The 27,561-nt window shown below is 42.9% G+C and overlaps 4 protein-coding genes across 19 annotated transcripts in view; 2 read left to right on the top strand and 2 right to left on the bottom strand.

Moving 5' to 3' along the window:
- The window catches only part of DOP1A (DOP1 leucine zipper like protein A), a 60,091-nt gene extending 51,506 nt beyond the window's left edge, over positions 1–8,585 (top strand). For 6 of the 10 annotated variants that reach the window (XM_038132120.1, XM_038132119.1, XM_038132117.1 and 3 more), the window contains 6 exons: positions 196–332; positions 1,651–1,706; positions 2,624–2,788; positions 3,764–3,893; positions 5,800–5,859; positions 7,989–8,294. In XM_038132120.1, the coding sequence (XP_037988048.1) occupies positions 196–332; positions 1,651–1,706; positions 2,624–2,788; positions 3,764–3,893; positions 5,800–5,859; positions 7,989–8,294 (854 nt within the window). Of the gene's footprint in view, positions 1–195; positions 333–1,650; positions 1,707–2,623; positions 2,789–3,763; positions 3,894–5,799; positions 5,860–7,988 lie in introns of all 10 variants that reach the window. The other 4 variants (XM_038132122.1, XM_038132125.1, XM_038132124.1 and 1 more) reach the window with 2 other exon arrangements.
- On the bottom strand, positions 8,577–18,052 carry PGM3 (phosphoglucomutase 3). 5 transcript variants are annotated; one of them, XM_038132128.1, is made up of 13 exons: positions 16,519–16,655; positions 16,025–16,230; positions 15,158–15,342; positions 14,780–14,847; positions 14,344–14,477; positions 13,993–14,188; positions 13,010–13,167; positions 12,515–12,598; positions 11,783–11,881; positions 11,362–11,478; positions 11,083–11,205; positions 10,151–10,324; positions 8,577–9,547 (listed from the first exon to the last, which is right to left on the bottom strand). In XM_038132128.1, the coding sequence occupies exons 2-13, from the start codon at positions 16,226–16,228 to the stop codon at positions 9,461–9,463; spliced, it is 1,629 nt and encodes a 542-aa protein (XP_037988056.1). In that variant the 5' UTR covers positions 16,229–16,230; positions 16,519–16,655; the 3' UTR covers positions 8,577–9,460. The 5 variants fall into 5 exon arrangements, with proteins under 5 accessions (XP_037988056.1, XP_037988058.1, XP_037988059.1 ...); XM_038132130.1 differs by lacking the exons at positions 16,025–16,230; positions 16,519–16,655 and adding an exon at positions 17,916–18,052; XM_038132131.1 differs by lacking the exon at positions 16,025–16,230 and having other exon boundaries at positions 16,519–16,650.
- Positions 17,038–21,356, top strand: RWDD2A (RWD domain containing 2A). 3 transcript variants are annotated; one of them, XM_038132133.1, is made up of 3 exons: positions 17,038–17,171; positions 17,960–18,178; positions 19,714–21,356. In XM_038132133.1, the coding sequence occupies exons 2-3, from the start codon at positions 17,981–17,983 to the stop codon at positions 20,389–20,391; spliced, it is 876 nt and encodes a 291-aa protein (XP_037988061.1). In that variant the 5' UTR covers positions 17,038–17,171; positions 17,960–17,980; the 3' UTR covers positions 20,392–21,356. The 3 variants fall into 3 exon arrangements, with proteins under 3 accessions (XP_037988061.1, XP_037988062.1, XP_037988063.1); XM_038132134.1 differs by having other exon boundaries at positions 19,720–21,356; XM_038132135.1 differs by having other exon boundaries at positions 19,759–21,356.
- Positions 21,357–23,248: 1,892 nt separating this feature from the next.
- Positions 23,249–27,561, bottom strand: part of ME1 (malic enzyme 1) — a 154,805-nt gene continuing 150,492 nt past the window's right edge. Inside the window, exons 13-14 of the mRNA XM_038132126.1 lie at positions 25,421–25,519; positions 23,249–23,607 (exon numbers count right to left, since the gene is read on the bottom strand). Coding sequence (XP_037988054.1) covers positions 23,449–23,607; positions 25,421–25,519 — 258 coding nt within the window. The 3' untranslated portion in view covers positions 23,249–23,448. The remainder of the gene's footprint in view (positions 23,608–25,420; positions 25,520–27,561) is intronic.

Raw genomic sequence — 27,561 nt, forward strand, 5'->3', positions numbered from 1 at the left:
CTGCTGTAATGGGTGAAACTCTGCATTAGATAAGCAAAGTTCCCAGATGCACTATTGCATTTATGTAGAGAATACATACCAAAATAGGCAACTGCACTCTTTAGAGGTTTCTCTGTTTTGTTCCTTCTTTGGTGGAGTTATTTCTTTATGTTGACAGAATAAAACTGAGGGATCCTTCTTGGCTTTTTGTTTCAGAAAGGCTGGTAGAAAGTCTCCGGTTGCCACAGGTGCCCACCCTTCATTCCCAAGTGTTCCTGTTTTTCAGAGTATTACTTTTAAGAATGTCTCCACAGCACCTTACCTCACTTTGGCCAACCATGATCACTGAACTGGTGAGTTGCAGGCGTCATTCATTATTTAGAAGACTGGTGCACATCTGAGACACAAGTGCACATCTGAGACTCATTCCTCCTCAAGATTTTTAAAAAAATCTCTTCTAAAGATTGTATAAATAAATGTGCAATGACCACAAATTGAAAGCTGACTTATTTTCATAGTCCTGGTGTCTGTTTTTTTGTGATGAAATTTAGTATCTGTTAGCTTACACTGTTTCAGCTGTTCAGTTGTCTCCTGAACTAAATTTGCATTTGCTCTCATTCTTCCCTACTGAATCCTACTTTAATTTCTGCTTATGTATGTGTACCCTCTCCACCATTCCCACTCCTTCTCTTCTTTTTCTGTTTCCATTTCTACTTTCCTGGTCATTCTTCTTCCAGCAATTGGGATGAGAATCCATGTACAGGAGTCAGAATCCATGTTTTATTGGCAGTTGATGGTCATTCAGGTCACATTTTGGCTAAATTTTGTGACTAGATTTATACAAGGCTTGGCTCAGATTTCTTCTTTCTCATTTTACTCGTCATAACAAAACAGTAAAAATATCTGTTTCCAGAGTTTCTACCTGCAGAATCTCCTGTGTTGGCTGTTTAGCACACTCTTTTGGGTTTCAGCTTTGGCAGTGGGAATGAAGGAGAGTCATTGGTGCATGCTGTGATCCATTCAGCCTGCTAGTCAAGGAGTTCCTAAGGGACTGAATAATAGAGTGAGCAAAGCAGAATTATTGCTGTGATTAATGATTTTTTCCAATCTGCATGTGCCTAACACAGCCCTTGAATAACCACAGATCCAAGCAATAGAAGGAGGAAAACTATATAAAATATTATAAAGTGTGTTGTTTTAGCGATAGATGTATTTAATTTTAAGCCTGTCAAGAGTATAAATACTAGAAAACCCATTCTACTCAGTGTGGTCTTCTGATTCCTGTGCTGTCCCCTGGCCTTTACTCAAGTTACCACAGTCCTGGAACTACTTTTGGTTAGCAGGACTGTGATGATTCTGGGAATTCACACCTGAGCCTGAGCTGCTCCATTAAACAATCCTTTACTCTCATTTCATTTAGGTCTTGCTCTCTTTCTAGGTAGTGGAGGGAATTAGCCTTTGAGAGCTTTCCTGGCCATAAAAGAGACAGTTCAATGTGGTCTTTGTCTTACTGGGGTTATGTATAAGGGATGAAAGAGCTTTAAGGTGCCACTGTCTACTCATACAGGAAAGGAAATAAATCTCCAAACTGTTTGTTAAGGCTTATTACTCAGGCTTTCCCGAGTCACAGTCCATTGAAAATGGTGTTGAAATGTAGCATTTGATCTTCAGGTGCAAGTGTTTTTACTGATGGAACAGGAGCTCACTGCTGATGAAGACATTTCCAGGTAAGTGTATGAACTTCTCAAAAGCAGTATAAACTGCTTGTTCAACTTCATAAAAATCCCTTGGTATGCTGATGGGGAGTGGAGTCATTCTTTAAAATAATTTGTCTTAGAGTTGTTGAACTCAAATGAGAAGGACAAGTAAAGGCTAGTTCAGTCTGACTGCAGTACCAGGGACAGACTGTTCAGGACAAAACAAAAGAGGTCCTGCTGTCAGATTGATCATAAATCGCTAAGGGAAATTATAAGATACAAGTGTCTGAGTTCTTACAATGTCTGCCTGACTCAAATGCACTGCTGCTGCATTTAAATTATGTATGGCATGACTTACATCTTTTCTGTGTCAGACACTTATTCTAAATAAGACTGATGCACTTTTTTTTTTTTGTCTAAATGAAAGCATAGTTCCTTCTCTTATTAGGTAAGTGAGGTAGATAATTTTTCTTGTTTTATTATCCATTTTTATCTCATCTATTTTCTATACAGTGTGATCCAATTTCAGTCAATTCTAGCAGCAGAGGCAGATTTCTCAAATGAGCCAGAGTTATTTGCCCAAGTTTTGGTCACTTTTTTTCCTAGTTTTTTTGGGTTTTTTTTTTTTTTTTTTTTGCAGAGTTTTGCCCTCAAATGAAGTAATATCAACATGACTGACAATTTTAAACTTCCTCATAATTTGAATATCTGGGAATAAGATACAGTGCAATACATTCATTATACATTGATACTTTATCACATATATGTGTATGTGTGCATACAGAACCGCATTCATGGCACAGACTTGTGTCAGAATTGGATTTATGAATTCAGGACAGTGCTGGTAAATAAAGAGTTGTGTTTTTGTAAAGGCAAGTAAAAAAAATAAAGTTTTCAATGTGGCAGAAGGTTGTTATGACTCCCTTTCCTTCTATAATATATTTTAGAACTTCTGGCCCATCTGTTGCTGGTTTGGAGACAACTTATACAGGCGGCAATGGTTTTTCCACATCCTACAACAGCCAGAGGTGGCTGAACTTGTATTTGTCTGCTTGCAAATTTCTGGACTTGGCTCTAGCTTTACCATCTGAAAACCTGCCTCAATTTCAGATGTGAGTAGAAAACATTGTCATTTAAGTTTTTGGATGTTTTTCCATGCCTCTTGGTAAAATTCTAGCGTATAAAAGTGTTTGCTTTTCTGTTTCCCTTCTTTCTTTGGACTTTAGCCAGGGCAGCCCATAGTTGGTCCCCTCACAATATCTGAGTGGCCCCCAGGGGAACTGATGCTGCATATCAAATTAGCTCAAGCTGCTTTGATTTAGCCTGTGGCAAGAGATTTGCCACACTTGAGAGATCATCAGTAGTAGTGATTTATTCAAGTATTTTATTTTTAAAGTACTTAGTTGCAGTAATGCCTAAGAACTCAAAATACACCCACCCGTCTCAGTGAGTAATGCATGAGATCAGAGGACTGCATGTCATCTCAGCATGACTTGCTTAACTTGCTCCTGCACAGTCTGTCTGGAAGATGTGGCAACAAACCTTCACAGAAAGGGGATCCCATAGGTTTTTATTGGTCAGTAATGGGCACGTGTACGAACTGCTTCCTCAGTGCCTCTGCAATCCTGTTCCCTTGGGAAAAAATGAATGCAAAACAATTGGCATTTGCTGGAGATCCTGGGAATGAGAGGCCACGAAGGACAAAAGAAAGTATTCTGCCTCTTCCTTTACACTGCACACTGGTGACTGTGTGAGGGCTGCTGTTCTGGCACAGCTCTGTAGACATTTGGTCACCCCTCATTATCCTGCAGTTTAAAAGACATTCTTGTGGGTTGGAGACTGGAAGGATTTGTGCATACTGTGTCAGACTGTGCCCTGTAGTATTTCTAAATCTAATGTTGAACGTTTTTTTCATTTATTTTTTCTTGTGAAGGTTGACTTGGGTTTCTTTTTTCCTCACTTGGGTTTCTATTATCCTCTCTCCTCTGATACTTCACCAGATTTCCTCATCCACTCATATTTTTGATTGCTCAGAAAAGCCTGCATGTTCAGTATGGATAACATCTGCTTGTGTTATCTCATGGCAGGTATCGTTGGGCTTTTATTCCAGAAGCATCAGATGATTCAGGCTTGGAAGTACGAAGACAAGGAACACATCAGAGGGAATTCAAGCCCTATGTGGTGCGTCTGGCAAAGCTGCTGCGGAAAAAAGCAAAGGTATGGTGCTTTTTTCTTTTGCTTTTCACTGAAAGGTTTCATGTGCAGTAACACACAGCAGTGTTTGGGTTTGAACATTTTAAATTTTTTTAACAATGAAGAATGGAAAGGATTTTTTCTGGTGTAGGAGATTCCAGCTGGAGGAATCTCAAGTGAACATCAGGCAAAAAACACATGTAAGTATAGAAAACAAACAAAAAAGTCCCAAAATTAATCAAACAGACAACAGAAAAATTCATAACCTGCTATGGTCAAAATGATTATGGTCACTGACTTTGGACTTCTAAATTAAAAGTATTATTTAAGTAAAAAGTGAAATATGCTCCATTATCTAATATATTTTAACATAAAATCACTTTCAGATGGCCAGTCATATATGTAGATACTAGTCTGGCTACCTACTTTTTTGAAGTAGAAAACCAGTTTTGTTAATAACAATCAAAAATTTTAAAAAACTGTTGCATTCTTAAACATGACAGAACTAAGAGTGTTGAGCCTGAGCAGAGCCTGGGACTGTGGTGAACAGACGAAGGCAGAGATCAGTAGAAAGAGTTCTGGGGAAATCTTGGCTGCACAGTTGGTAGAGTGGGAACAGTATGAGGGTTGTCATTATGTTGGTGCATGGGATGTATTAAACCCCCAGTTTGTGGGGTTGGAGGCCTGATCTGCTGATGAAGCTGATGGAACCTGGCCAAGCCCTGTCCCACGGAGATCCCTTCTGCTCCCACAGAGTAAGAACTGTCAGGTATTTTTGCTGCTTCTGCTGTGAGGACAGAGCCCCCCTGGGGGCAGTTCACTGGGAAATGTTGATGGATGAGCCAGGGCAACAGGGAGGAAGTGCAAAGCCATATAGCAGAAAGTTTTGAGGTTTTATTCTCGGGTTTCTCTGTATAGATAGCTTTGTCAGTCTGTAACAGTGGCAGCTTGCTGTAGCTACTGCAATTACAGTCTCTAATGTCTTCGGTGAGTAGAGGAACTACTGTTGAGATACAAGTGGCTACATTAAATTTAGGGATAACTTAGTTGCAGGCAGATCTGAACTATGGAAATAAGGCTCACAATTATGGGGGATAAAACTAGTGTCTGAAGCACATCTGCATTTTGCGTTTTATAACTTTTTGAACCATGACCATGAGACTAAATTTCTCTTCTTGCATGTATAAAGGAGTAATGAGTTTTAACTGCCTGCTCCTCAGGCATAGCCTGTAACCCTGGTGTTCAATGTAGTATCTGTTGGAAAGTTTTCACACTCCGAGTAATCTCTGTGCATTAATTTATACCTCATGTGTGATTTATAACGATACATGCTGCTGGTAAGTACTGTATGCTGAGATAGATGCCTGAAGTTAGGACTCCCACCGTATGCTTCAAGAATTCAGAAAAATTCTTGGAATTTCTGGAACCCCTCAGTCATGGCAGCAGTTGCACACTGAACCATAGGTAGGTGTATAATGATGAGATAAACATGAGATAATGAATATTGACTTCAGGCCATTTCCTCTTTATACAGAGGAGAATACTATTACATATAGCTGTGGGGTTTTCTTAGAAAATAACTACATTAACGGAGTGGATCCTTATTTTCCTTCAGGGCATTCTGACTCATGTTTAGATTAACGTAGTATGGTGTTGCTCAAGCTCTGTTATCTGAGGGAAACGTGCTTAAAAACCTCCTTTGGCAGTGGTGGAAATAAACAGAGGCACAAACTGGCAGTGCTGGTTTTCTCTAGTAGTGTCTTGGCCATTCCAGCTTGAGTCTGCCATTTCTGGATCATAGATTTGTTGGGGTGGGTGATTTTTCTAGCTGAAGCACAGCACCCAACCAAGCAATGGCACGGCCTTCACGGCAGAGTATTCTTCTCATATTTGAAATGCAGTCTGAAAGTTCTCCTCTTTCCTTCCACAGGACAAACAGGAGGACTTTAAGACGATGGTTTTGGAGGGAATGGAGATGGCCAAGCATCAGGTGAGGGTGGCCTTTGATGCTTGAGTTGTGAAACAAGCTTGCCATAATAATACCATCACCTCAAGGCCCTGGGCACTATTTAGCATTCAGTAAGAACTAAGAGAGATCAGATTTGTTATAGAACAAAGATGAGAGAATTTTGTGGTATAAGAACTCTTATTTTTATAGATAACTTTAATTTTAAAAAATGAAAAGTTTTAAAGTTGGTTTCCTGTACAAAATAGATTACAAAAAGCTGATGTTAGTTCTAAGAAGAATTATGATTGCAAATCATTATAAAAGTAAATCGTAAAATAATTTTTGTCAATCTGCAGGTGTGAAACAAACAACCCCTGGTTGGTCTCCATCAAATTCACTGTCATTTAAGCATCCATGGAATTAGTGGTGTTTGCTTAGCCAATACTGCCCTGAGGAAATGGCTTGGACAGGTTGTATTTCATTGCTCAGAGTTGGAATTTGCACATGCACCACATTTGGTTGGCTGCTGTGTGACACCGACACTTGCTGTGTGCTGGGGGCACATCCTGTCACCACTGGGTAGTGCTAAGCATTGTACAGAAACAGTGCGGAAGAAACTTCTCCTCCTTAATACAATGATAACTTTTTTAAGGAGAAACTCTAAAAATTAGTAGCTTCATTTAAAGAAGGAGGCATCAACACCTCCTTTTGTGTTGGAAATTTAGTCTTCCCTTTGCTGTGGTTTGGTGTGAGCCTTTCTTTTCAGAAAACTTGTAAAGCTCAAATAGCGGTCTCCTGTGGCAGGGAGCCAAGCCACCAGATACATTCATACTGAATTTAAACCTAATTGGGGTTTGCAAAATGGATGCCCTGTAGGCTTCTCAATTGCAGTACAGTTGCTTCATTTTAAGGGCAAAACTTGTATTTGTTGAAGTATCATGTCTTGAAAAAAATCTATTTGCTCAAAGGCTGTGCAATCAGTGATCCTTCCTTACCTTATGCTCTGCTCCCATTGCTATCCTTTCCCCTTCATTCTTCTTTTATTACCAAGTGGACCCCCTGCCTCAGCCACAGGTGCTACCAGGGCAGTGGGACAGGGGTGGATCCACAGGTGGCTCTTCTTGGTGAGGCCTTTTGTGCTTCTTTTCTCCTTCCTTGCAGAATAAAATCCAGTACTGCTGGAATTTTACTTCATAGTAGAAGCTCTCTGTCGTGGTTTGTAACCGTACAAACAAGGTGTTTCTAGTGGTGACAGTACCTTAGTGTCTAGATTTGAGTATGTTTTTTGACTCAGAGATAAAGGAAATAGGGAAGACCTGTATAAGAACCTGGATGTTGGTGCTCAGGTACTTCAGTATGCAGGTATTTAAGGCAGCCCTAAGCAGGGTTACAGCAGTGTGCTGCTGCTGGTGGGCATCTGGTGTGTGACTGCTGCCTTTGCTTGTGGGGTTCCTGAAATTCTTTTCCTTTGACGTTCCCTCCATGAAATGGAAGGGACATAATAACTGAGTTCTTCTGAGAATACACAATGAGTAACTGAGCCATTTTCCTTTGAGAATAGCTTCAAGTGTTTTTTAGAATGTCTGTGTGTGTTATTTGTGATAGTAAAAATAGCACTGCTCTTTGCCCTTCCCAAAAACTCCGATCTCAAGCTGCAAAGTGAAAATGCTTTGTATCTATGTTATCTTTTTCTGGGGTTTATCATAACTGATGCTGGCAGTATCAGCTGGTGAATGAGTGTGTGGCACCAGAGAGGAGCCTGCTTTGGAAAGCAGCTGAAGTAGCTCACAACTTCCAGCTGTCACCAGCTTGGGCCATTTGTGTTGCCCACAGGGTGCTGCCTGGGAGCAGCGCCACAGGGTGCATGGTGGGGGCTGCCTTGCTTTGGGACAGCCCTGGGCTGAGGTGTTGGAGTCGAATGCTCCCCGTGACTCTTCCGTTAGCATCAGCTGACTGCCACCTGCACACTCCCAACCACTGCCTCTGCGGGGCATGGTGAGAGGGAGCCGAGGATCTGTTTTGGAAGCTCCACTTCAGCATTGGTGTGTTTTGTGGATAGGACAAATGTTTTTGGACTTTAGAAAAGTACTATATTGTACGTTAGTCTTCCGTTTTCACCTGTGCTTTTCCTGTTTTGTCCTGCATTATTTCCCATATCTCTGTATTTGCAGAAAAACCCGGAGGAGGATGGCTCAGGGAAAACACTAAGCTGGGAACCAGGTCACTTGCTTTTAACCATCTACACCGTTCGCAGCATTGAGCAGCTCTTGCCTTTCTTCAATGTACTCAGCCAAGTTTTTAACAGCAAAGTCACAAGCAGATGTGTTGGACACTCAGGGAGCCCTGTCCTTTACCCCAACTGTTTTCCGAGTAAGGACATAAAAATGGAGAACCTCAAGACCTTCTCCAGCAAAGCAAGACAGAAGATAGAAGAAATGGTTGAGAAGGATTTTCTTGAAGGAGTCATAAAATCATGAACCAAACTGGTACTACTCAGCCTATATGTAGTGTAACTATCTAAATGAAATACTGTATCTTTCCCAGTTGTATAGTATTCTTTTCTTATTTTGTATGTAATGAAATACTTAATGTTGTATTTAAGTTAAATATTTGTAAATAAGAGAAGTTCTGGATGTGGCCTGAATCAAGTTTAAATATTGGTGGCTCATATTGATTATGGTGCCTACTATTTACAGTAAATGTTTCGTTGTCTTGAGTTCTGTCTTAAAAAAAAAATGAAAAAAAATACAAGGTGCACATTTTTTCAATTTGTTTCCAGTTTATTTTTGTCTCTTTTTTTTAAGATCGATTGGAACTTGTGCTTATTTAATAACCTGTAAAATGCTATTATGGCAGGAGTTAATACAGGACCACAATGAACTGTTTATCAGAGGTAGACACCCTGAACCAAAGTATGCCAAGGAGGATACTGGTGTGTTTAAAACATTGCATCCTGTTGGCCCAGCCCCTTCATGGTGCTGGGGAGCAGTTGAGGCCACAGAAGACGAACTTGTCTCTGTCCCTTCCCTCTCAAGTGTGATTATAAATACTGTTACTGCAAATCACTTTCTAAATCATGTCATAAAGTATCTAATGAAGATAATATTGCAATAATAGATTATTATTTGCAAATATTCTTTTTCACTATATTGTTTCCCCTTCAAAATGAGGTGAACTGAATCTGAAGACTAGTGCCAGCCTCCGTCTTATGTTGCTTGCCCACAGATGATTGGGCTGCTGGGGGGAAGGTGGGGATGGTGATCCTGCAGCAGCCACTGTGAGCACAGTCACGGCAGAGCTCTGGTCATGCAGCCGTGGCCCACGCTCTGAGGGTGTGGGTGTTGGATTTCAGGCACAATGTGACAATGAAGTAACCTGGGGCAGGGAGGGGCAGAATTCCTTCTGGACAGGGCCAGGGCTTGTCAAGAAGTTAGACAAACTCGGGGAGGGGAACATTCAACACAAGAGCATCTCATTAAGAGGTAAGTTGCTAAAGGAGGTTAAGAATAAGCAGAGTGTTATTCCACTCAGTTCTGATAAATCCTTGCTACTCCCAGGAAGGGTTGGCTCTGTGCACAGCAGCACATGGTAAAAAAAGTGATATTAAAAGCTAAGAGAAGTTGTGTGCTTTAACTGCCATTCATTATATAGGCTGGGGTGGTGCTCCTTTTCCACCAGCGAGGTGGAAAACAGCCAGGCTCACTTCATGGGCGAGTGCATCTGCATTCTCCTGTGGAATGTTGGAAAAGTTGTTAGTTATGCTGCTGTCAGCATCAGAAGAATAGAGCAAATACATGATATTAAGGCAGGAATTTTCCTGGAAATGTTGTGTTCCCTATATTGCTCCACCAGCCACTGCCATCATGCTGGCAGAGAGAAGCAGGTAGGAGCATGTGAAGTGGGGAGAGCAAGACCACTGCTTTTGCTGTCACCTTTAAGTTCAGATCTGGACTAACTTAACGGCAGCCAGAATTTTTTTTCTATTTTGCCTCTTATGAAATTGTATACTTAAGGACTGCTTTGGTAACTTTCTTCCTAACCCTGAGCTCTCAGAAGGCTGGTTGTCTTTTCAAAATCATCTGGTGTTAAATCTGCCTTTATAAACATTTATATTTTCCTTTTGAAGATAAACATTGAGAACATTAAACATTACTTTTCTAAATAAAAGAAAATCCAAAGTGACTTTTTGTGATCACAGTCTTTTTTCCAAATTTTGCATTTGTTAAGTTTGATTAAATGACAAGTATGGAAGCAGACTTCCTTCATCACCCCTTGCTAGGCAAAAGATTGTTTAATGTGAACAAGCCCACTCATGAATGAGTCAAGCTCTGACCTGGGTGTCTGCTTCAGCATAGATTCTGACGACGTCCTCTGTTCCCGATGGACGGACAAACGCCCGGGACAGTTTGTACTTCTTTACAAGGGCATCAATTTTCTCCTGCAGCCCCGGGGGCGTCAGTGCTCTCCTTTCTGCATCTGTTGTGTCAATAACGCGCCTGTCTGCGACCTGTGGCATCACAAACAGGATAAGACAGAAATTCAGGGTTGGCTATGTCGTGCTGCCTGGAAAGGAGCTCAGTTTGGGAGCTAATAAAGGGCTACTCAAACACTTGGGGTCCCCAGGATCCCTGCAGCATCTATTAACCAAGTCTTGAAAAGCAGCAGCTGCTCAGTTTAAAAAAAGGGTCAGTTCTGAACATGCCTTCTTGGTCAGCCTGAAGTGAAGCTACAGCTTCTCCCAGTAGATCAGAAACTTAAGTAGTTTCCTCCAGTTCAAGCAGAGCCCAGAGCTTCCGTACTGTGTCTAACAGAATGCTGCCACATGGCACCTTCTGCTCAAGCTCTTTGTCTGAATGTTGAAAAGGATACAGAAGCAAGAGCTTGAACATTCAAGTTATACAAACTGGCACAGCAAGAAAAATCCAGCTGTCCAGCTGGCAGAGGCCTTAGAAAAAACAAGAGTTTTCTAATTTGAAAGTTGGAATTTTTTCTTAAGTTAAAATTTGAACAGTTTTGGTTGGGTTTTTCCATTTAACACAGTTGGCTATTATTTCATCTTTTTTAAAGCCATATTTCTGTTTTAGTCCAGTGAAATTCTTGTCCCTCCTCTGGGTTTTCCCCCAGCTTCTTTGGCCTATTTCTGCCCTTTCATGGTCTGTTTCAGCTTTAAAATAAAACTTATCAAAATGTGTGCCGGCAAAAAGATGCCGTGAGCAGGGCCCCCAGAGGCTGCTGTGGCCTGAGCCAGCGTGGCTGGTAACTCACCTGGACCTTGAGCAGCCGATTGGGAAGGTCGGCGTAGAGGGCGTCCCACTGCTGCACAGTCAGACCCTTCAGAGCCAGGATTGCTTCAATGACCAGCATGTCCGAGACAGCATCGCCAACAGTCTGCCAACAGGGAGACAGGGAAAAACACTGCAGCAGAGAGGACAGGGAGGCAGGACTTCATCAGGAAGTCTCCAGCAGTCCCCAGCAGCAGCCTGACAGGAGCTCGCAAGCTGGCTAACCCTGCCAACACCGTGGTTCAGTACTCTCAGTTCTTACCTGATTAATCAGGTCGATCACGTTTTCAAGCATCTTTGCTGCTTCTCTTATTTCATTATCTTTCTCCTCTTTTACCAGCTGTCGTATTTTAGTTTCAGCAGCTTTACTAAACAGTACCTAGAAGAAAAAGATAATGAAACCAGGATAGATGCAGTAGTGAGGACAAAACTTTTACCATCTAAGCCCAAATAGCCATCATTAATGTTTGCTACCATGAATTCCCATCCCCCCATAAAGCACAGAGGAGCTGGTGGCAATGCTGTGATAAAGACAGAAGGAGTAAACAAATCTATTTTCAAACAAGGAGAAAAAGTCTTGTTTATAAAACTAAGAAGAGAGTGAAAAGATCTCCTTCTCCAAGTAATTTAACTAAAATTTTGTTCACAGTGGCTGATCATATGGATTACCTGTTCATACTTACTGTGCCATGTCCGTTTGCCTCAAAATAAACACCCACATCAAACTCCTGGGCCTTATGGTGCAAGTGCTTCACTCCTGTTTTGACACAATGCACAGGTACCTGCAGCCCAAGGGAGTGCAGAGAATGACAAGAAGGTTACAGGCTCCCCTCAGCAGGCTGGAACTGAGCCCCAGCCTGGAAGGACTGTTACAAACTAACTGGTGTTTCATGGACACTGAGGCCCCAGAGCTAAAATGTTCCACTATTTCTGCAGACTAAATTAAAAAATATTTCATTTATTCCTGTGAGGAATAAAGGCTAACTAAAGAAACAAACTCCAAATCTAGAAAAATCCAATTTAGTTTATAGCTGCAGGGAACACTAGATTCACATACAAAAAGAAATAATTCCTTCTCTCAATTCCTGAATATTTAGCTCGCTGCAGAAAGTGAATCAGTGTCAAAGTATCAAGGAGCCTTTACTGACTCACTTGGTTGCAAAGCTATAAAGTCCTCAGTTTGTTAAAGTACCAAGGGATTTAATTAAATGGTTTTTAAATTAATAAAAGCTAAATAGAACTTTTTAAGCTCTGCTCTCTTGCGTCTCCTTTGCCACCAAGAATTTAGTCACTACTGGAGGTTTGAAAGAGTAATTTATTTTTGCTTGATTTTAATTTTCCTAGCAATTATTTAACAGAAGCATTTTTAAAACAAAAAAAAAATGTAAACTACCTAGGAAAAACACGGAGAATACCTTCAGTGTTTCCTGGAGGTATCGTGTCGAATTCCCATTGGCATACGCTGTTTGTACCACTGCCATCTGGAAGTTCTGTTTCACCTGAGCAAACCAATAAACCAAGTTTTACTGTCCAAACAAAATGCATAAATGGAAAGATAATCAGAGCTTTTAAATGTACAATTAAAACTCCTGGGTACTAGAGGGAGGCACCAGCTCACTGAGAACTTCTGTAGCTTTAAAACAACATGGATTCTGTTCAAGTATGGATTCTGTTCAAGTATTTGTACATCCCATATTGACTTTTCTTGGGTCTGGCTGAAGCAGCTCTTCAAGCTTAGACTTTCCAAACCCTTTTGGCCACAGCAGTGAGGTACAGGACCAATCTCCTTTTAAAGTTGGTTCACTTTAGGTAGATGTAGAGAGACCACATACCAAGCAACACAGCTTCCTTAGACTACTTTATACTTTACAAATTAAAATGCCAGCATTCATTTCACATGTTAGAGTTACCTTGGCAAGAAGTTCTTTTAGGAAGATACTAATTAAAGTTGCTATTTTATCTCCATCAATCAGGTGAAAATGGCCAGCCGTGTCTTTATAATAATAAACAATTCTATCTGCATCACCATCAAATGAGCAGCATCTCTCATTGGGCTTCATGTCCAGCCCTAGTGCACAGAGTTACAAATGCAAGTTAAAGATGGGAAAAGAAACAAAACCAGGTAATTTATTTCAGTGAATGATTAGGAAAACACATTTTCTTTTCAGAGCACAGGTCTGCATACAAATGACTCTACTCAGCCACAGTTAAAGCCAGGACTCATACAGGAGGCACAAGCATCCATCCCCAGCAGGCCCTGCCACTGTGCTGCTCCCAGCACTGCATTTCTCCAGTACACAACCAGGGTGGGAAGGGGAAGCAACACCATCTCTTGGTGCTCAGATTTGGCCAGTGGCTGCAGTGAGAGGGCAGTTGTCCAATGGAGAACTCAGTTTAGCCTCACATAATCTCATATACAAACCAGCCTGCTCTCCCAGCTCAGGGCTTCTCTTTTATACAATTCTCAGAAAACTGACTGAAATCTTTTCCTCGCTGGTTTATGTCAATGAGTCAGCCTGCTGGCACCGAGCTGTTAATTAACCCAGCCCTTCTGCAGGAACCCGGAAAAGTGTGTCTTCATAATACAAAGGGGAGTAAAATAAATAACACTAAGCCAGTCCTGACTGATCTTTGGACTCTGCCAGCTTAACATTCAGAAGAGACTGCCAAACATATTTCAGCCAGTCAGAGAGATGCTGTGCTCCTCCAAGCAGTTCAGACTAACACAGAGATGTGCCAAACCTGGCCAGGCTATTCCCTCTTTCCATTGCACAAGGAGAACCATTCATGCAATCACTTAGTAAGAAACAGGGAGCTCCACTTATCCAAGGATGTGAACCCTTGCCAGATCCTGCAGAGGAGGTAAAGCAACATAAAATTACTGACTACTTACCTCCAGGTGGCTTCTGGTGAACTTTCACAAAATCTGCACCACATAAGTGATTGAGTTTCTCCTTGGTTCCATCATTATATATGTGAATTAGCACCTCTTGTGGAAAGTAGGGCTTCATTTCTGATAGTTTCAGGGCTCCTACTCCATTGGCACAGTCAATCTTCAGGTGCCTCTGAAACTCTCCGGAGCAGTGAGACTTAGTGCAAGGGAAGAAGGGGCAAAGTGAACTGTTACCCTAGAGAAACTACGCCTAGAGCATGCTGAATTAGAAACTTCAGGCCCAAACAGGCTAACAAACGGAAGAGATTAATTTTGTACATTTGCACGAAGCAGACAACACCTACTATTCACCTGTTTTATCAGTTCCATAAAAGCTTTGGACAGTTTTTCATAATAGCCTTCCAGTGTTGCTTTCCCATACTGCCCTTGGGTGTTTTGACAGCAGACCATGTAGTGGAGCTGAGGTGTCGTCACCAGACCATAATCTTGTGTGAAATAAAAGGAATAATATTCAGAATAGAACTGCAAATTAATTGTTGCTTGAAAGTTTTACGGTAAACAGACAAACGCAGTGCAGGAAACACCTATGGAATTTTTCAAGCTGTCTTATGAAAACATAACCCTCCCCTGCCCTGCCTTGCATTAAAGCCTTACAACCACCTTGAAATAAAACTGTTACAAGCAAGGATGGGAATGTGTCTGGGCTGTTGCTTTAGGGCTGCATAAAGGAGTCACATTTACATAAAAATACTTGAAATGAGATCAGAATTGCAGAAGTGTAACCTACCATGGTACTGACCACCTAGAACCTGGATACCATCTATAACTGACTGGGACAGCTTCTTGCTGCTTGGCCTAGAAAACAACAAGGACATCTGATAACCCTGGCAAAGGCATTTATCCATGGACTCTATGGGAAGGAAGCATGTGTGGAAGACTCTACAAGCTTCCTGCCACAAGATTTAGACTCACTGTGAAGAAATGCAAACCTTTCTCTGCTGTAGCCAGTTCCCAATAAAGTTTGAAAGCCAACACCCCCAGGGACTGCAAACACATGTAAAGTGCTGGACACAGGTGGACACCACACAGTACCCACACAATTCCCCTGAAGACAGCACTGGTACTTCCATAAGAGCAGGATATATCTACAGCCTTTTGTCATTACCTGGTGTCTCTACCAATAAAAACCGAGGCATCTTTGTGCAGGTTCACTGCTGCTTTTTGGCAGATCTCAGTTATCACCTTCTCCAATTCTTGCTCCTCTGCATTTGCTAGTTGGGTGGCATACTCTTCCCAGGAAGGGTGCAGCATTTCTCCAAGAGGATCAACCAGCTTTACACCATTGTCTTCCTAAGTAGAAAAACAATAGAACAAATAATAGTAAGTCAAAACGTGGGGAACTAAAAAAACCTCTTTGAAGACAACACATTCAGCTTCTTTAAAAGTGGAGAACTTCTGGGATGCAATAGCTTAGCTGTTCATTTAAGCCTCCAACAAGCCCCCAGAGAAGCACTACAGCAAGCATATTGAGTGACTAACTCTTTCTCACTTATAATTTTGGTGTGAAATTCATTCAGCATAAAAATTACATAAGAAGAGATTCTAATAACCTTCAATGCTCCACAGCAGCAAAAGTCTAAATGCCTGATTTGTAATTGCTGCATTTGTGTGTTTATTTTTAAATCTTAAAGATTTTACTCAAAGGTTCTTCTCTTCTCAATGTTACTCCTAGCTTCCCAACAATAGAAAGTTACATTGCAACATGAAATGTTTCCTGTGTTACACCATTTCCACACGAGAAAAAATCCCGCTTCTGTGAGGGGAAAAATAACTTCAGCTAGACCAGAGGTCGTATTTACAGGGAGCAGGTTGAATGCTTTAAGCAGGTCCAAACGTCTTCAGGATCTGGTCTCTCAGTGCTATGACGAGCTTTGATTCCAACAAACTGATCACATCTTTCCACCCTTCTACCAGGGCACTTCACATCATTCCACCGAACTGGTGGCCAGTTTGAGGAGAGGGCAGTCCTTACTTCGGGGTTGTGAGACGCTGTAACCATGATGCCAATGGTCGCTGTCACGGCTTTGGACCTGAGGACGGCCAGGAGGCCCATGCGGAACACGACGTGATCCAGCTGCTCGGCCTGGGTGCGGAAGCCAGCGGTGCCGTACTGCAGGGTCAGCCCGGCCGGCTTGGCGTGCAGGGCCGAGTACTTCCTGAGGGCTTCGGAATCCATCTCTAGGCAAGGAAGCCACACGGATGGAAGTGAGAGGAGCCAGTCGCCGCGAGCAGTCTCACGGTCTGCAGGCTGCGGCTGCCCTAAAGCGCTGCCATCAATCCCCCGGCGGGGCGCAGCGGGCAGCAGCACCGGGGAAGGAGTCTCTACAGTGCCCGGAGAGCACCGGATAAACAGCGGGATCAGACACAAGCAGATCACGCAGGGACGAGGCGAGGAGAGCCGGATTCCCGGTCGGCTGGATCCAGGGATCCGAACAAGTTCCCGCAGCGGAGCTTCCCGTTTCTCACCGTGACATCAGAGCGCTCGGCCGCGGCTCCATACCCTGACTGCCGAGCGCAAAAGCAGCGTGCCCTGCCTCGCCGAGCGCTTGCAGGGCAGCCCCAGCGGCGCCCCCGCGATGCTGCCCCGGGCGGCGGCTCCGTGCGCACCGGCACACGGACACCAGGCCGGGCGGGCGGGGCCGGCCGGACACGCGCCCTCCTACACGGCTGCTTCCCTCGGGACCCCCGGCGGTGGCGCGCGGACGCACAGGCTGGGACGGGACGGGATGGGACAGGAGGGGACGGGATGGGTGGAGCGCGATCCCGCCGGAGCCGCCGCCGCGCCCCTCACGGAGCCGGCGCGGCCCCGCCCACTCGCTGTGGGACCGACCAATGCCCGGTGAGTGGGCGGGGCAGCGCCCGCCGCGTGGCACTCGGGCCACGCCCCCGCCCGGGGCAGCGGCCGCGCAGGCGCCGCCCCGCCCGTGCCCGGGAATGGCGGCGGCGCGAGCGCCCGGCCCGGGTCCCGGTGGGATGGGCTGGGATGGGCCGGGCCGGGCTCGGCTCGCTGTGACACCCAGCCTCGCACAGCTTCACTGACAGCACGCTCGGATTACAAAGTTGTCCCCCCAGTGCGCTCCTTTTGGCCGCGGCCGGGTTAATTTTCTTCACAGCGGCTGGTACGGGGCTGTGTCCTGGATTTGTGCTGAACGCAGGGATGGTGGTGTGGAGATATTTCTGGGCAGGGCTTACACAGAGCCAAGGCCTTTCCTGATTTCTGCACTGCCGTGCTGGTGGGGAGGCTGGGGGAGCTTGGGAGGAGACACAGCCCGGACAGGTGACCCCAAACTGACCAAAGGGACATTCCAGACCATGGAGCATCATGCTCAGTATATAAAGCAGGGCAAGGAGGAGGAAGGGAAGGACGTTTGCAGTGATGGCGCTTGTCTTCCCAAGTCACCCTGAGGTGTGATGGGGCCCGGCTCTCCTGGGGATGGCTGAACATTCGCCTGCCCATGGGAAGCAGGGAATTCACTCCTTGCTTTGCTTGTGTGCGCGGCTTTTGCTCTCCCTACAGAACTGTCTTTATCTCGACCAGTGAATTTTCTGCCTTTACCCTTCCGATTCCCCCCGCTCCCGCGGCTGGGGGAGGCGGCCGCGTGGGGCTTGGCTGCCGGCTGGGGGTGAACCCCGACACCCAGCCCACAGCGGGTGTATGTGCTGATAAATAACATAAATAATGTATCTCTGGTGTGCGGGGCTCCATTCCCTGCTCTTCTCCATCCCTGAGCCCGGCGGGGCCCGCCAGGCTCCGCCTGACCCCCTGCCCGGTGCGGGCTGTGAGGGCCCGGCTGCTGAGCGCTGTGTTCAGCCAAACTCTGCCCGTAAAGAATCGTGGGGCTTCCCGGGGGGCTGAACCTCACCGTGTGCTACACCGCGCCGTTTGACTCCAGTCCTCTCGTTCCAGGCGTGCGAGCAGGGCGGTGCAATGGCTGTCACGGTGAAAGAATGCCTGGAGCTCCAGCTGCTGGAAGTGGAAATGCTCCTTTCGATGTTTCCCAAAAGAGGAGAATTCAGTCTGGATGCGGATGCCGTGCCCAGCATCCAGCGCTACCTGAGGAATGCTGACGGAGCCCTGCCCCCGCAGCTGGAATATCGCATCGCTCTGGATGTCGGGGAGGCGAAGGTGAGAGCTGCCAAGGAGACTTGTTCGTGGGTGGTGTCGTCTTTACTCCTTCTGCACGCACTTGAAAAGGCTGCCCGGAAAAAAAGGGGTAGAAAAACCACCGCATTTTTGTTTGCTCTTTGAGAAGTCCAGCGCAACAGAAAATCTGGGCTGCTGCTAACATCTGTGTTAGAAATATAACAATGTAAAAATAGCCCCAAATGGCAGAATGCAATTATGAGGAGTCACAAGAATACGAAAACAAAACCAGCCTATGAGCAGAGAAACCAAACTCTCAGTATAAGGAGTTACTACAGTTTAACTGATTGAAGAAAGGGACTGAACTAATTGATGTAAATACTTGCACAGAGAACACAGGTCTGAGTGCATACTAATGCAGTGACTAAAAATTGAGAACAGGCAAACTCAGCCTAAAAACCATTTCCCATGGAATGAAGGTAATTAGAACAAGGTAACAAGAAGGTAACATTAGAACAATTCACTGGGTAATGAGATGGCCTCATGATTTTTTTAAACTTTAGGTACAAACTTAGATATCTTTCCAAAATGCGCCCTTTCACCAACCTACAGAGAGAAGTTTTATGAACCATGTAGGGAGGGCTTGTGTAGGAGTAGTGGTTTTTTTCCATAGCAGATTGTCAAGGAACTTGGAAAGATAATTAGTCATTTCATGATTCACTTCTCTCTCCAGGACTATCATGTGTTTGTGCAGTGTAGTGATTACCGCCTAATAGTCTACAGAGCTTGAAGCACTGAGGACACAGAAATCCTTTCCTGCTCTTGGACTAGAGGCAGGGTTCAGCTGCCAGAGAACTGTGGTGCTCTGTTTGAAGGCACTGTCGGAATAATCAAGAGAGATTCAACAGCCCAGTGTTGATAAGAGATCAGATAAGATAATCCTAAGGTCTCCCTGACCTGAAATGTACATAAATCTTTTCATCCCCTATAATCCTGATTCCTCTTTATGGTGAATACTTGCTTAAAATAATGGTAACACACAGAATCATAGAAGGGTTTGGGTTGGGAGCAACGTTAAAGGGCAAGTATTTCCAACGCTCCTGCCACGTGTCTCTATATGCAGTAGGTACAATCACAAACACCATTCCATGTAACTCTTGGCCTTTTTTTCCAGCAGCTGGGCTGAGTTCATTAGTCATGTGCATTCGGTAAGGGTTGAGATTATCAAAAGCCCTTGACTCCAACAGTTCATTGGTGTAGCAACACTGAGCTAGAAACATCCCTCGAGGGTAACCGTGTACCTTCTCCCCAGCCACAGCATTAGTTCTGTGAGCAGCAGAAAAGCTGCCTGGATAACATGGGAAGTGTTGTGAAAGTGACAGCATGATGCAACACAAGAAAAGGAACAGACAAAAGAATGGGTTATTGGGACAAAAGGGAAGTGGATATAGTTCCAGTCAGTAGGATGCTGCAGTCTTGATTACATCCCCTCATAATCTGACAGGGAAGAAGAATCTAGCATTGTCTTCAGTAGCTGCAGAATTAATCTCTCTGTGTGTGCGTCTTCTGTTTTTAAGGTAAAGGTGGAATTGCAGGTTCTCCTTCCTCATATGTACCCCCAGGTGGCTCCTCAGCTTTTTGCCAGATCAGATGCTCTGCACCGGCAGCAACAGTTGCAGCTCAATACTCGTCTCATGTCTCACATCAGCTCTCTGGATCCAGGGGATCTGTGTGTATGTGAGGCTGTGCAGTGGGTGAAGGACAACACCCTGCCCTTCTTGGAGAACTCTCAGACCTCGTCTGAGTGTGCTTCTAAAGAAGTCAGGGTTAAGGAAGTGCTGCGTCGCATGTGGATCTACAGCCATCACATATACAGGCAGGAACTGAGGAAAAAGATTTTTGACTGTGCTAAGAAGTTAAATCTGACTGGCTTCTGCCTAACTGGCAAACCTGGTGTCATCTGTGTGGAGGGACTCCAAGAAAACTGTGAAGAGTTCTGGCGTGTTATTAGATATCCCAACTGGAAGCATATTTCATGCAAGCATGTGGAGAATATAGAAACAGAGGGAAGCATTGATAATCTTCGTCTTTTTCACAGTTTTGAAGACCTGCAGTTTCAGGCACATGGTGATTATGGCCTGAGGAATGACTATCACATGGATCTTGGCCAGTTTCTAGAATTCCTGAAACAGCATCAAAGTGGACACATTTTTCAGATTTTATTTGGTGTTGAAGGCAAACTTTCAGACAATTGAAACTGCTTATGAACAGTTCTAATTTTGGAGAGCAAGAGGTGTTGCAAACACTGAAACATTCTGCTTTACAGCTACTGTGAAAAAGGAAACTTTAATATCTGAGATGAATGGTTCAAGTAGTTCATCTCCGCTTTTGTATTGAAGTGCCATGTATTTTTAAGACGTGTTCACTGATTTTCTAACACTCTAAAATTGGCATTTGTCTCTGTGACCCATGCCTCAAAGCACTTGCAAGGTGATAAATATTCCACAGTGTGTTAGGAATTATACACTTCTGTCTCCTCATCTGTACTGTGCTGTGTGAATTTCTTCCCATCTCACCTGAACCTACTCTCTTTCAGTTCAAAACATTGCCCCCTGTCTTGTCACTACATGCACTTGTAAAAAAGTCCCTTTCCAGCCTTCCTGTAGGCTCCCCTCAGGTACTAGAAGGTGCTATAATGTCTTGCCAAAGCCTTCTCTTCTCCAGGCTGAACAATCCCAATTCTCTCAGCCACTTGTCATAGGAGAGATGCTTCAGCCCTCTGATCATTTTTTGTGGCCTTCCTCTGGACTTGCTCCAGCAGGTCCGTGTTCCTTTTACGCTTGTGTCCCAGAGCTGGAGGCAATGGTCTCTTTGGGCAGTCACAAAAGTGGAGTAGAGGGTGAGAATCACCTCCCTCAGCTTGCTGGTCATGCTGCTTTTGATGCAGCCTAGGATACACTTGGCTTTCTTGGCTTCAAGTGCACATCACTGGCTCACGTTGAGCTTCGTGTCTACCAGTACCAGGATATAATGAGGCCAAGTCCCTCTCCCCAGGGCTGCTCTCAATCCATTCTCCACCCAGTCTGTGTTTGTGCTCGGGATCGCCCCGGCCCAGGGGCAAGACCTTGCTCTCAGCCTTGAACACTATGAGGCTTCACAGATCCACCTCTCCAGGTCCCTCTGGGTAACATCCCTTCCCTCCAGTGTATTGACTGCTCCATGTAGCCATCAGCAAACCAGCTGGGGGTGCAGTTGGTCCCACTGTCCCTGTCACTGACAGCAACATTAATTACCAACGCCTGAGGAATGTCACTCCCACTGGTCTCCACTTGGACATCGAGCCATTGACTGCAACTCTTTGCAACCAACCATCCATACCCACCAAGTCGTTCATCCATCAAATCCATGTCTCTTCAGTTCAGGATGTCATGAGGCAAAGTGTCTGTCTGGTTATGTTAATAACAATTTTTCATCTGTTCAATTCATGGCATTTTATGTTTACACTGTTAGGCCAAACACCTTGGAAATGAAATGGGTCAGATGAGACAAAGGTCAGTTTCCCCCCCTACATTACATAAGGAAATACATGTAAAAAACAGGAGATAGGAAAAAGCCCCTAAATATATATGAAACATACAAATACAAATAAGTTGAAGAATCCCTTCTATGTCAAATTAGTATGGAGAGAATTTTCCAGCAGCTTGTAAGAGGCAATGCTGTTAATGGTTCATTAGGCAGCGTTTTCCTGCAGGGAAGCGTGCTGAGTGTGGATGTGGATGGTGAGTGTTGCAGTTTGTAATGCATGATCATATTTAAATATAGTATGTATGATATAATGTGTATAAATATAATATGTATAAATATAAATATGCATAAATATATGTAGTTGAAGAACACTACTGGAAAGTCCCCTTGAAGGACCACCAGCCCACCACCTCCCACTCAGTGCCTGAGTGCCTTCATGTGAAAAGGGGTACCAAGCAATAAAAGCAGACTCACTGCTGAGCTGCATGACTCCAACATCCAGGCACTCAACAGCACCTGTTTAAAGACTGTGTTTCAGCACACTTAGCTGATGACAACATAAATAACAGATATGATTTTATTTCAAATTAAATACAAGGAAGTGTTTTAATACCCTTCTCACAATAGCAATACATTGAAATGCAGAGGATGGCATTGAAATGCAGAGTGTTTCTGGTTGCTCAGAATATGATTCATGTCTTTTCCTTCACTGTGCTAGGTGTACTGTTTGTGTGATCATAAATTCTGCCAAAAGCACAGTGAGGCAAAAATGTTGGCACGTTCCCATTAGGCAGTGAGGGAGAAAGTACCTCTCTTTCTGAATTTGGGACCTGTAATCTGCAGCTGTGACAGAGCTGAGGGGCTAGACAAATAAAATAGTATTTGGTTTTCTGAAGATAATCTCTCTCGTAAAGATTAGAGAGAAACAGAAATGTTCAAGTAACCTTTTTTTTCCAGAACCATCCAGAAAATATAGTACATTTTTCTTGGAGTGGTAATTGTTTAACTACTAGTAATTCCTCAAAGTCTATTCCTGGCATTTTGATACTCCCTTTTTGTCAAGAACATGGAATTCAAGAAATTAGGCCAAACATTTGCAATGGATCAGAACAGTGGTTATCTTCGTGGGGGAATTAAATCCTTGATCTTATACAGGACATTACCTTAGCTAATGTTAAATGTTAATATTGTTAAATGTTATTGTTAGTAATATTAAAATGTTCTGAGTAGATGTGAACAAAAGGTTCTGCAGATTTGGTTCGTCTAGAAAATTTTCATTTCATAACTCCACAAAAGAGTGACCAGGAAGCATTTTCTCTGGAATAAAATATTCTAACCTTATAGTTGTTTAAAGTTTGGGGTTTTTTTAAAAAAATAATAGGCTCACAGATTATGCAAATTACACTGTGACTGTAATGGATAAAATATCAAATGTATTTTAAAGTGCCCATTTATCTGCTTAAGTTCCCATTGATGTTTGTGACAAAACTCTTGACTCAAGATATAACCACTTTTTTCAAAAAAACCTGTCAAACTGTAGTGTAGGATGTCTCAATTAAAATAACAATCAAAATAACCAAACACAAATATATCTCTCAGATTAATTTTTATTTTTCTGATGTATAATTGACGATGTCTTGATCTGAGTTTCTGACCAACTACTATGAATTAGAAAAAGTTTTCTGCATCTTAAAAAATTAGCTATTCTTAGGCTTTCTAGGCAGAAACAACTTTAATATTTTAATGCTTTTTAACTGCAGTTGATTTGTTCGTTCTTCATTAAATATTTACAGTTTCACTTTCATGGCCTCTTCAGGCCAGGTGTAGGAGTCAGCCACAAAGCTGTTGTAATCAGTACTGTACACCTGAGAGCGGATGAAGGCTTCGAGGTCCTTGGGCTGAGGATAGGTGGAGGCAGTGTTATTCCTGTAGGCTTCTTCTGCGAGCTGGAAAGATGCATTAAAATCCTAATTAGTGCTGATGAACTATCTGAGTACACTTAAAAAGGATTTAAAAGTAGGACTTAGTTCAAAATAAGATGAGACTTCGCCCTCTCTGGTGCTGGCAGTCACCTGTGTTCACACTGGCTCCAGGTAAGTACCCTGAGAATAAGACTAAAACAGGATGATGTTTGTGTTTAAGTGGGTCTGACTTGGGCTACTTTTGAACAGGATTATATGTTCAGACTGTTACAAATACAGTGCTCCTCTCTGCACTGTCTTAGCTTTCACTGTGCAGTGGTGGATAAAATATTCCACAAGCCCCAAGCACTGAGACACAACTTCTGCTTTTCTCTCATCACTTTATCCTGGTTTACAATCTTCCCAAAGCACTGTAAAAAAAGTGTGATTTTTTCAAAGCTGCCATGCTCCTTTGCATATTAGAGTTTAGTATTTGCCATAGCTTGATAATATACTTTAAAAAAAAGTAAACTCATGGGGAAAAAACAGTCCTCTGCAGTGCACAGAATGGCTGGGGGAAATACAAATATTTGCTTGCTCTTTTCTCACCCAGACCATACCTAAGTGAATCAATTATACATCACAAATACAGCTGCATAAAAATTAAGTTTCAAAGGGGTTGGAGCTCTATCAACACATCAAAGTAGCCTCTCACATCTGAAGATCACCTACTTGAGAAAAAATATCTTCAGACTGGACATTCATCTGTGAAAAAAAGGAAGTCTGGCAGACAGGTTTTATGCACCACTGTAAAAAGATCTGCTTGGAACTTATTTGGCAAACACTCTAATGCTCCTCCTTTGAATAAAAGGGAGACTTCTTCCTGCTTTCCTTAGCTCTCTTTAAAACATAAATGTTCTAGCTTGGTGAGAAGCTGAGACCCCAAGTCACCTTATTAACACTTCTTTTCTGAATCCAAACTCAATTTGATTGAGAAGCAATTTGGATGTTTATATAAGGATATCTTCACGTCTGTGCACATAATTATTGTGGTTGAATAAGGTCTGAATTCATATCCAATGCTTGGTATTCCAAAATATTTTGATAGTGTTCCTCTCCTGGAAAAGGCAGAGGCCTCTTGGGTTGGGTTGTATGAGCCAGAATAAGTATTTTCAGGAATAAAGTTTCAACAGAGAACAGGCAGAAGGAATCACTTGGTAACATTTTCCTTCTTTTGTATTTTCTACAACACGCACAAACAGAGGAGGAATTTCTGTCACTGTGTTTCTGCCAAACACAGAGCCAGTTTGATTTTGCCTGAGGAATTTAAGTAACATTTTCACATCTACAGAACAGAGTTACTACTTGCCTAAGAAGACGTGAACTTTGAGAAGGATTATTTGTTTTCTTAAATATACAGAATGAGTGAAGCTATGGAAACTGTTTCAAGTATGAGGGTTCCTTGTTATTCTTTCAAAAGCATGTGAAGAGGAATTATTCACTGTAAGGTGTCAAAAAGAGAAAATAATAATTTTAGGAAAAAAGGTCACAGAGGACAAACAAAAAGTTGAAACTGATAACCATGAAGAGCCAAAAGCCCTTCAGCTGTGCAGCTGGCATGACTGTGGTGGATAGCAGAGTCTGTTCTCTACAGACATACACACTTGCTGTAGATCCACAGCTCTCCTTGTATTTGGACTGCCTTTATATTTCTGAATTAAAATTTAATTTTGAAACTGCTGCATGCCCAATATTGATTCACGTAAACCAAGTTGTGTGAAGATTTGTTAGGTGATAAAATCAAACCATGTAGATCTGGTGGGAAGACAAAAAGCCACAAAAGGCTGAAAGGACTTACCCTCACAGCAATTTTCAGTGACACGTCCTGAATAGTGACTAATGGAGGGTAGAGGCGACCTTCCTGTAAATGCTCGTCTGTAACTTGCTGCGCTATAACCTGAAAGAACACAAACATGTGTAACTTGGCATGCAGATGCAGCTGTAGCTTGGTTAGACAGTGATATTGTCTTTAGCAAAGAAATGTTTCTGCTTTGGCAAATTCCACAGATACTGCTTAATCCACCTAGACAGCATTTTTTAGAACCACCTTTGCCATTAGGAGAAGCTACACAAGAATTAGAAATGTAGGGAGTTAACGCCTTTTTCTCACTCAGACAGTAGAAGTTAAAGTCTTGAGTAAGTCCATGACACACACAAACTCGCAAATAGCTCATTGTGAGATATAAATTCAATATAAATTGTCGTTGGGCCAAAGATTTCTAAAATATAAAGAAGCACCTGTCATTCTGACAGCTGTCACATTGACCTGTGCAGGGAACAGAACTGAAACCCTTAAGTGTAAAATGCTCTGAAAGAAATTACTGGCAGCTGGTATTTTTGCTATCATTAGCTACAATTTGTTTGTCATTTGGGGATTTGAAATAGCCTTTAAGGGTGATCCAGATGTGGATAGAAGGAAAACTCTGCTCTGGATAACATGTGGTGGAGCCATGTATGACACACCAAGACGTTCTGAAAACACCAGGCAAGTCCAGGAAACACTGAGACTTACAACTGATAAAAAAACCCAAAGAGAAAGCAAGAAGTGCACTTTTAAGGGAATGTTCTAGGAAAATACTTAAAGCACAAACAAAACTTCCCACAGTTCCTGTCACATCGGGTAACAGGACCCTGTACCTATGCTTGTAAACATCTAGGACTGCATCAGAGCAGGTGTCTGGATGCATCCCTCCCAGCAGAAGTAGGTAAATAGTTTGAACTAATGTAACTCCAGGTTCAAAAGAACTCAATGTTCTCTTGTGCAGTTTAACTAGAATATTGGTAGCTGTCCTAAGTGTTTCCATTTGGAGTTAAAATGCTGACAAGAGCAATAGGCTCTCGAGTATAACAAGGGAAGAAAAAGTATTTGTTTACATTTAAACCTGATCTTGAGAAATACAGCAGGGAAAACCCTCTAGGGGGAGCTAAGAGAATGTAAAATCGAGTTACTGCTCTCCCCAACAGCAACCAGGTTATTTCAAAATTACACACAGCCCTTTGTTGTGCATCTGAATGTAAGGAGGCACTTAAAACATGAGGTCCCTGATGTTAACAGCATAAGAGGGCTCTGCAGGAAAGATGAAAGCTGAAGAACTCAACAGCAAGTTGCTCTTACTGCAATGCATCACTGAAAATTAACTGTTCAGGAGTGGAGTACTTCTCTTTTGTGATTCTGTTTTGATAGAAGGCAAGCCACAGAATATTTGGGCAGTGCTCAAAGTGGGAAAGGTAGCAAGAACAACTGTACAGATGCCATGCTGTTCCTTCAGACATACTCCTGTAACAGCATTAAAAACTATGCAAAAACACAAACCCAAGCATTTCCAAAGACAACAACACCCTCTTCATGTGGTGCTTGAAAAACACTCCTTGAGAACATCAGATCAGTGGTAGGGAAAAAAAAGATGAATCAACACGTGGGATTACTGATAAAATAAGAGGTGTCACAGAAAACATAATTCTGCCAATGTATAAATCCAGAATGTAACACCACTTTGAGCAGGGTGTGGTTTTTCTCCACATACTTCAAACAAGAATGGGGTAGAATCATGAGGGGGTATAGAAAAAAAAAAAAGTTGGTTTTTTTTTGTTGTTGTTGTTTTTTTGTTTGTTTTTTTTTTTTTTTAATCAAGGAAACAACAAAAAAAATAGACTTGGGAGAAAAAGAGATGTCTGAAAGGAAATGCAAAAGACAACTGAAGGTGAACATTTCTTATGGCGCTGTAGGGAAACCAAATCATCAAACAGCAGAAAATTCTGAGTTTCTTTTTCCACAGGACTCATAATTAAAGTGTGACATTAATTGCCAAAAGATGTTAAAATGTATAAACATGTTTTAAAAGCCACTAGGCTCATTTATGAAGGAAAATCCATACAGGGATAAAACATCCAGCACAGGAAGGCCTTACAGTAAATGTTGCCAGAATCTGAGAAGCCATT

This window comes from Motacilla alba, chromosome 3 (genome assembly GCF_015832195.1).
Source record: "Motacilla alba alba isolate MOTALB_02 chromosome 3, Motacilla_alba_V1.0_pri, whole genome shotgun sequence".
In the NCBI taxonomy this organism is placed as follows: domain Eukaryota; kingdom Metazoa; phylum Chordata; class Aves; order Passeriformes; family Motacillidae; genus Motacilla; species Motacilla alba.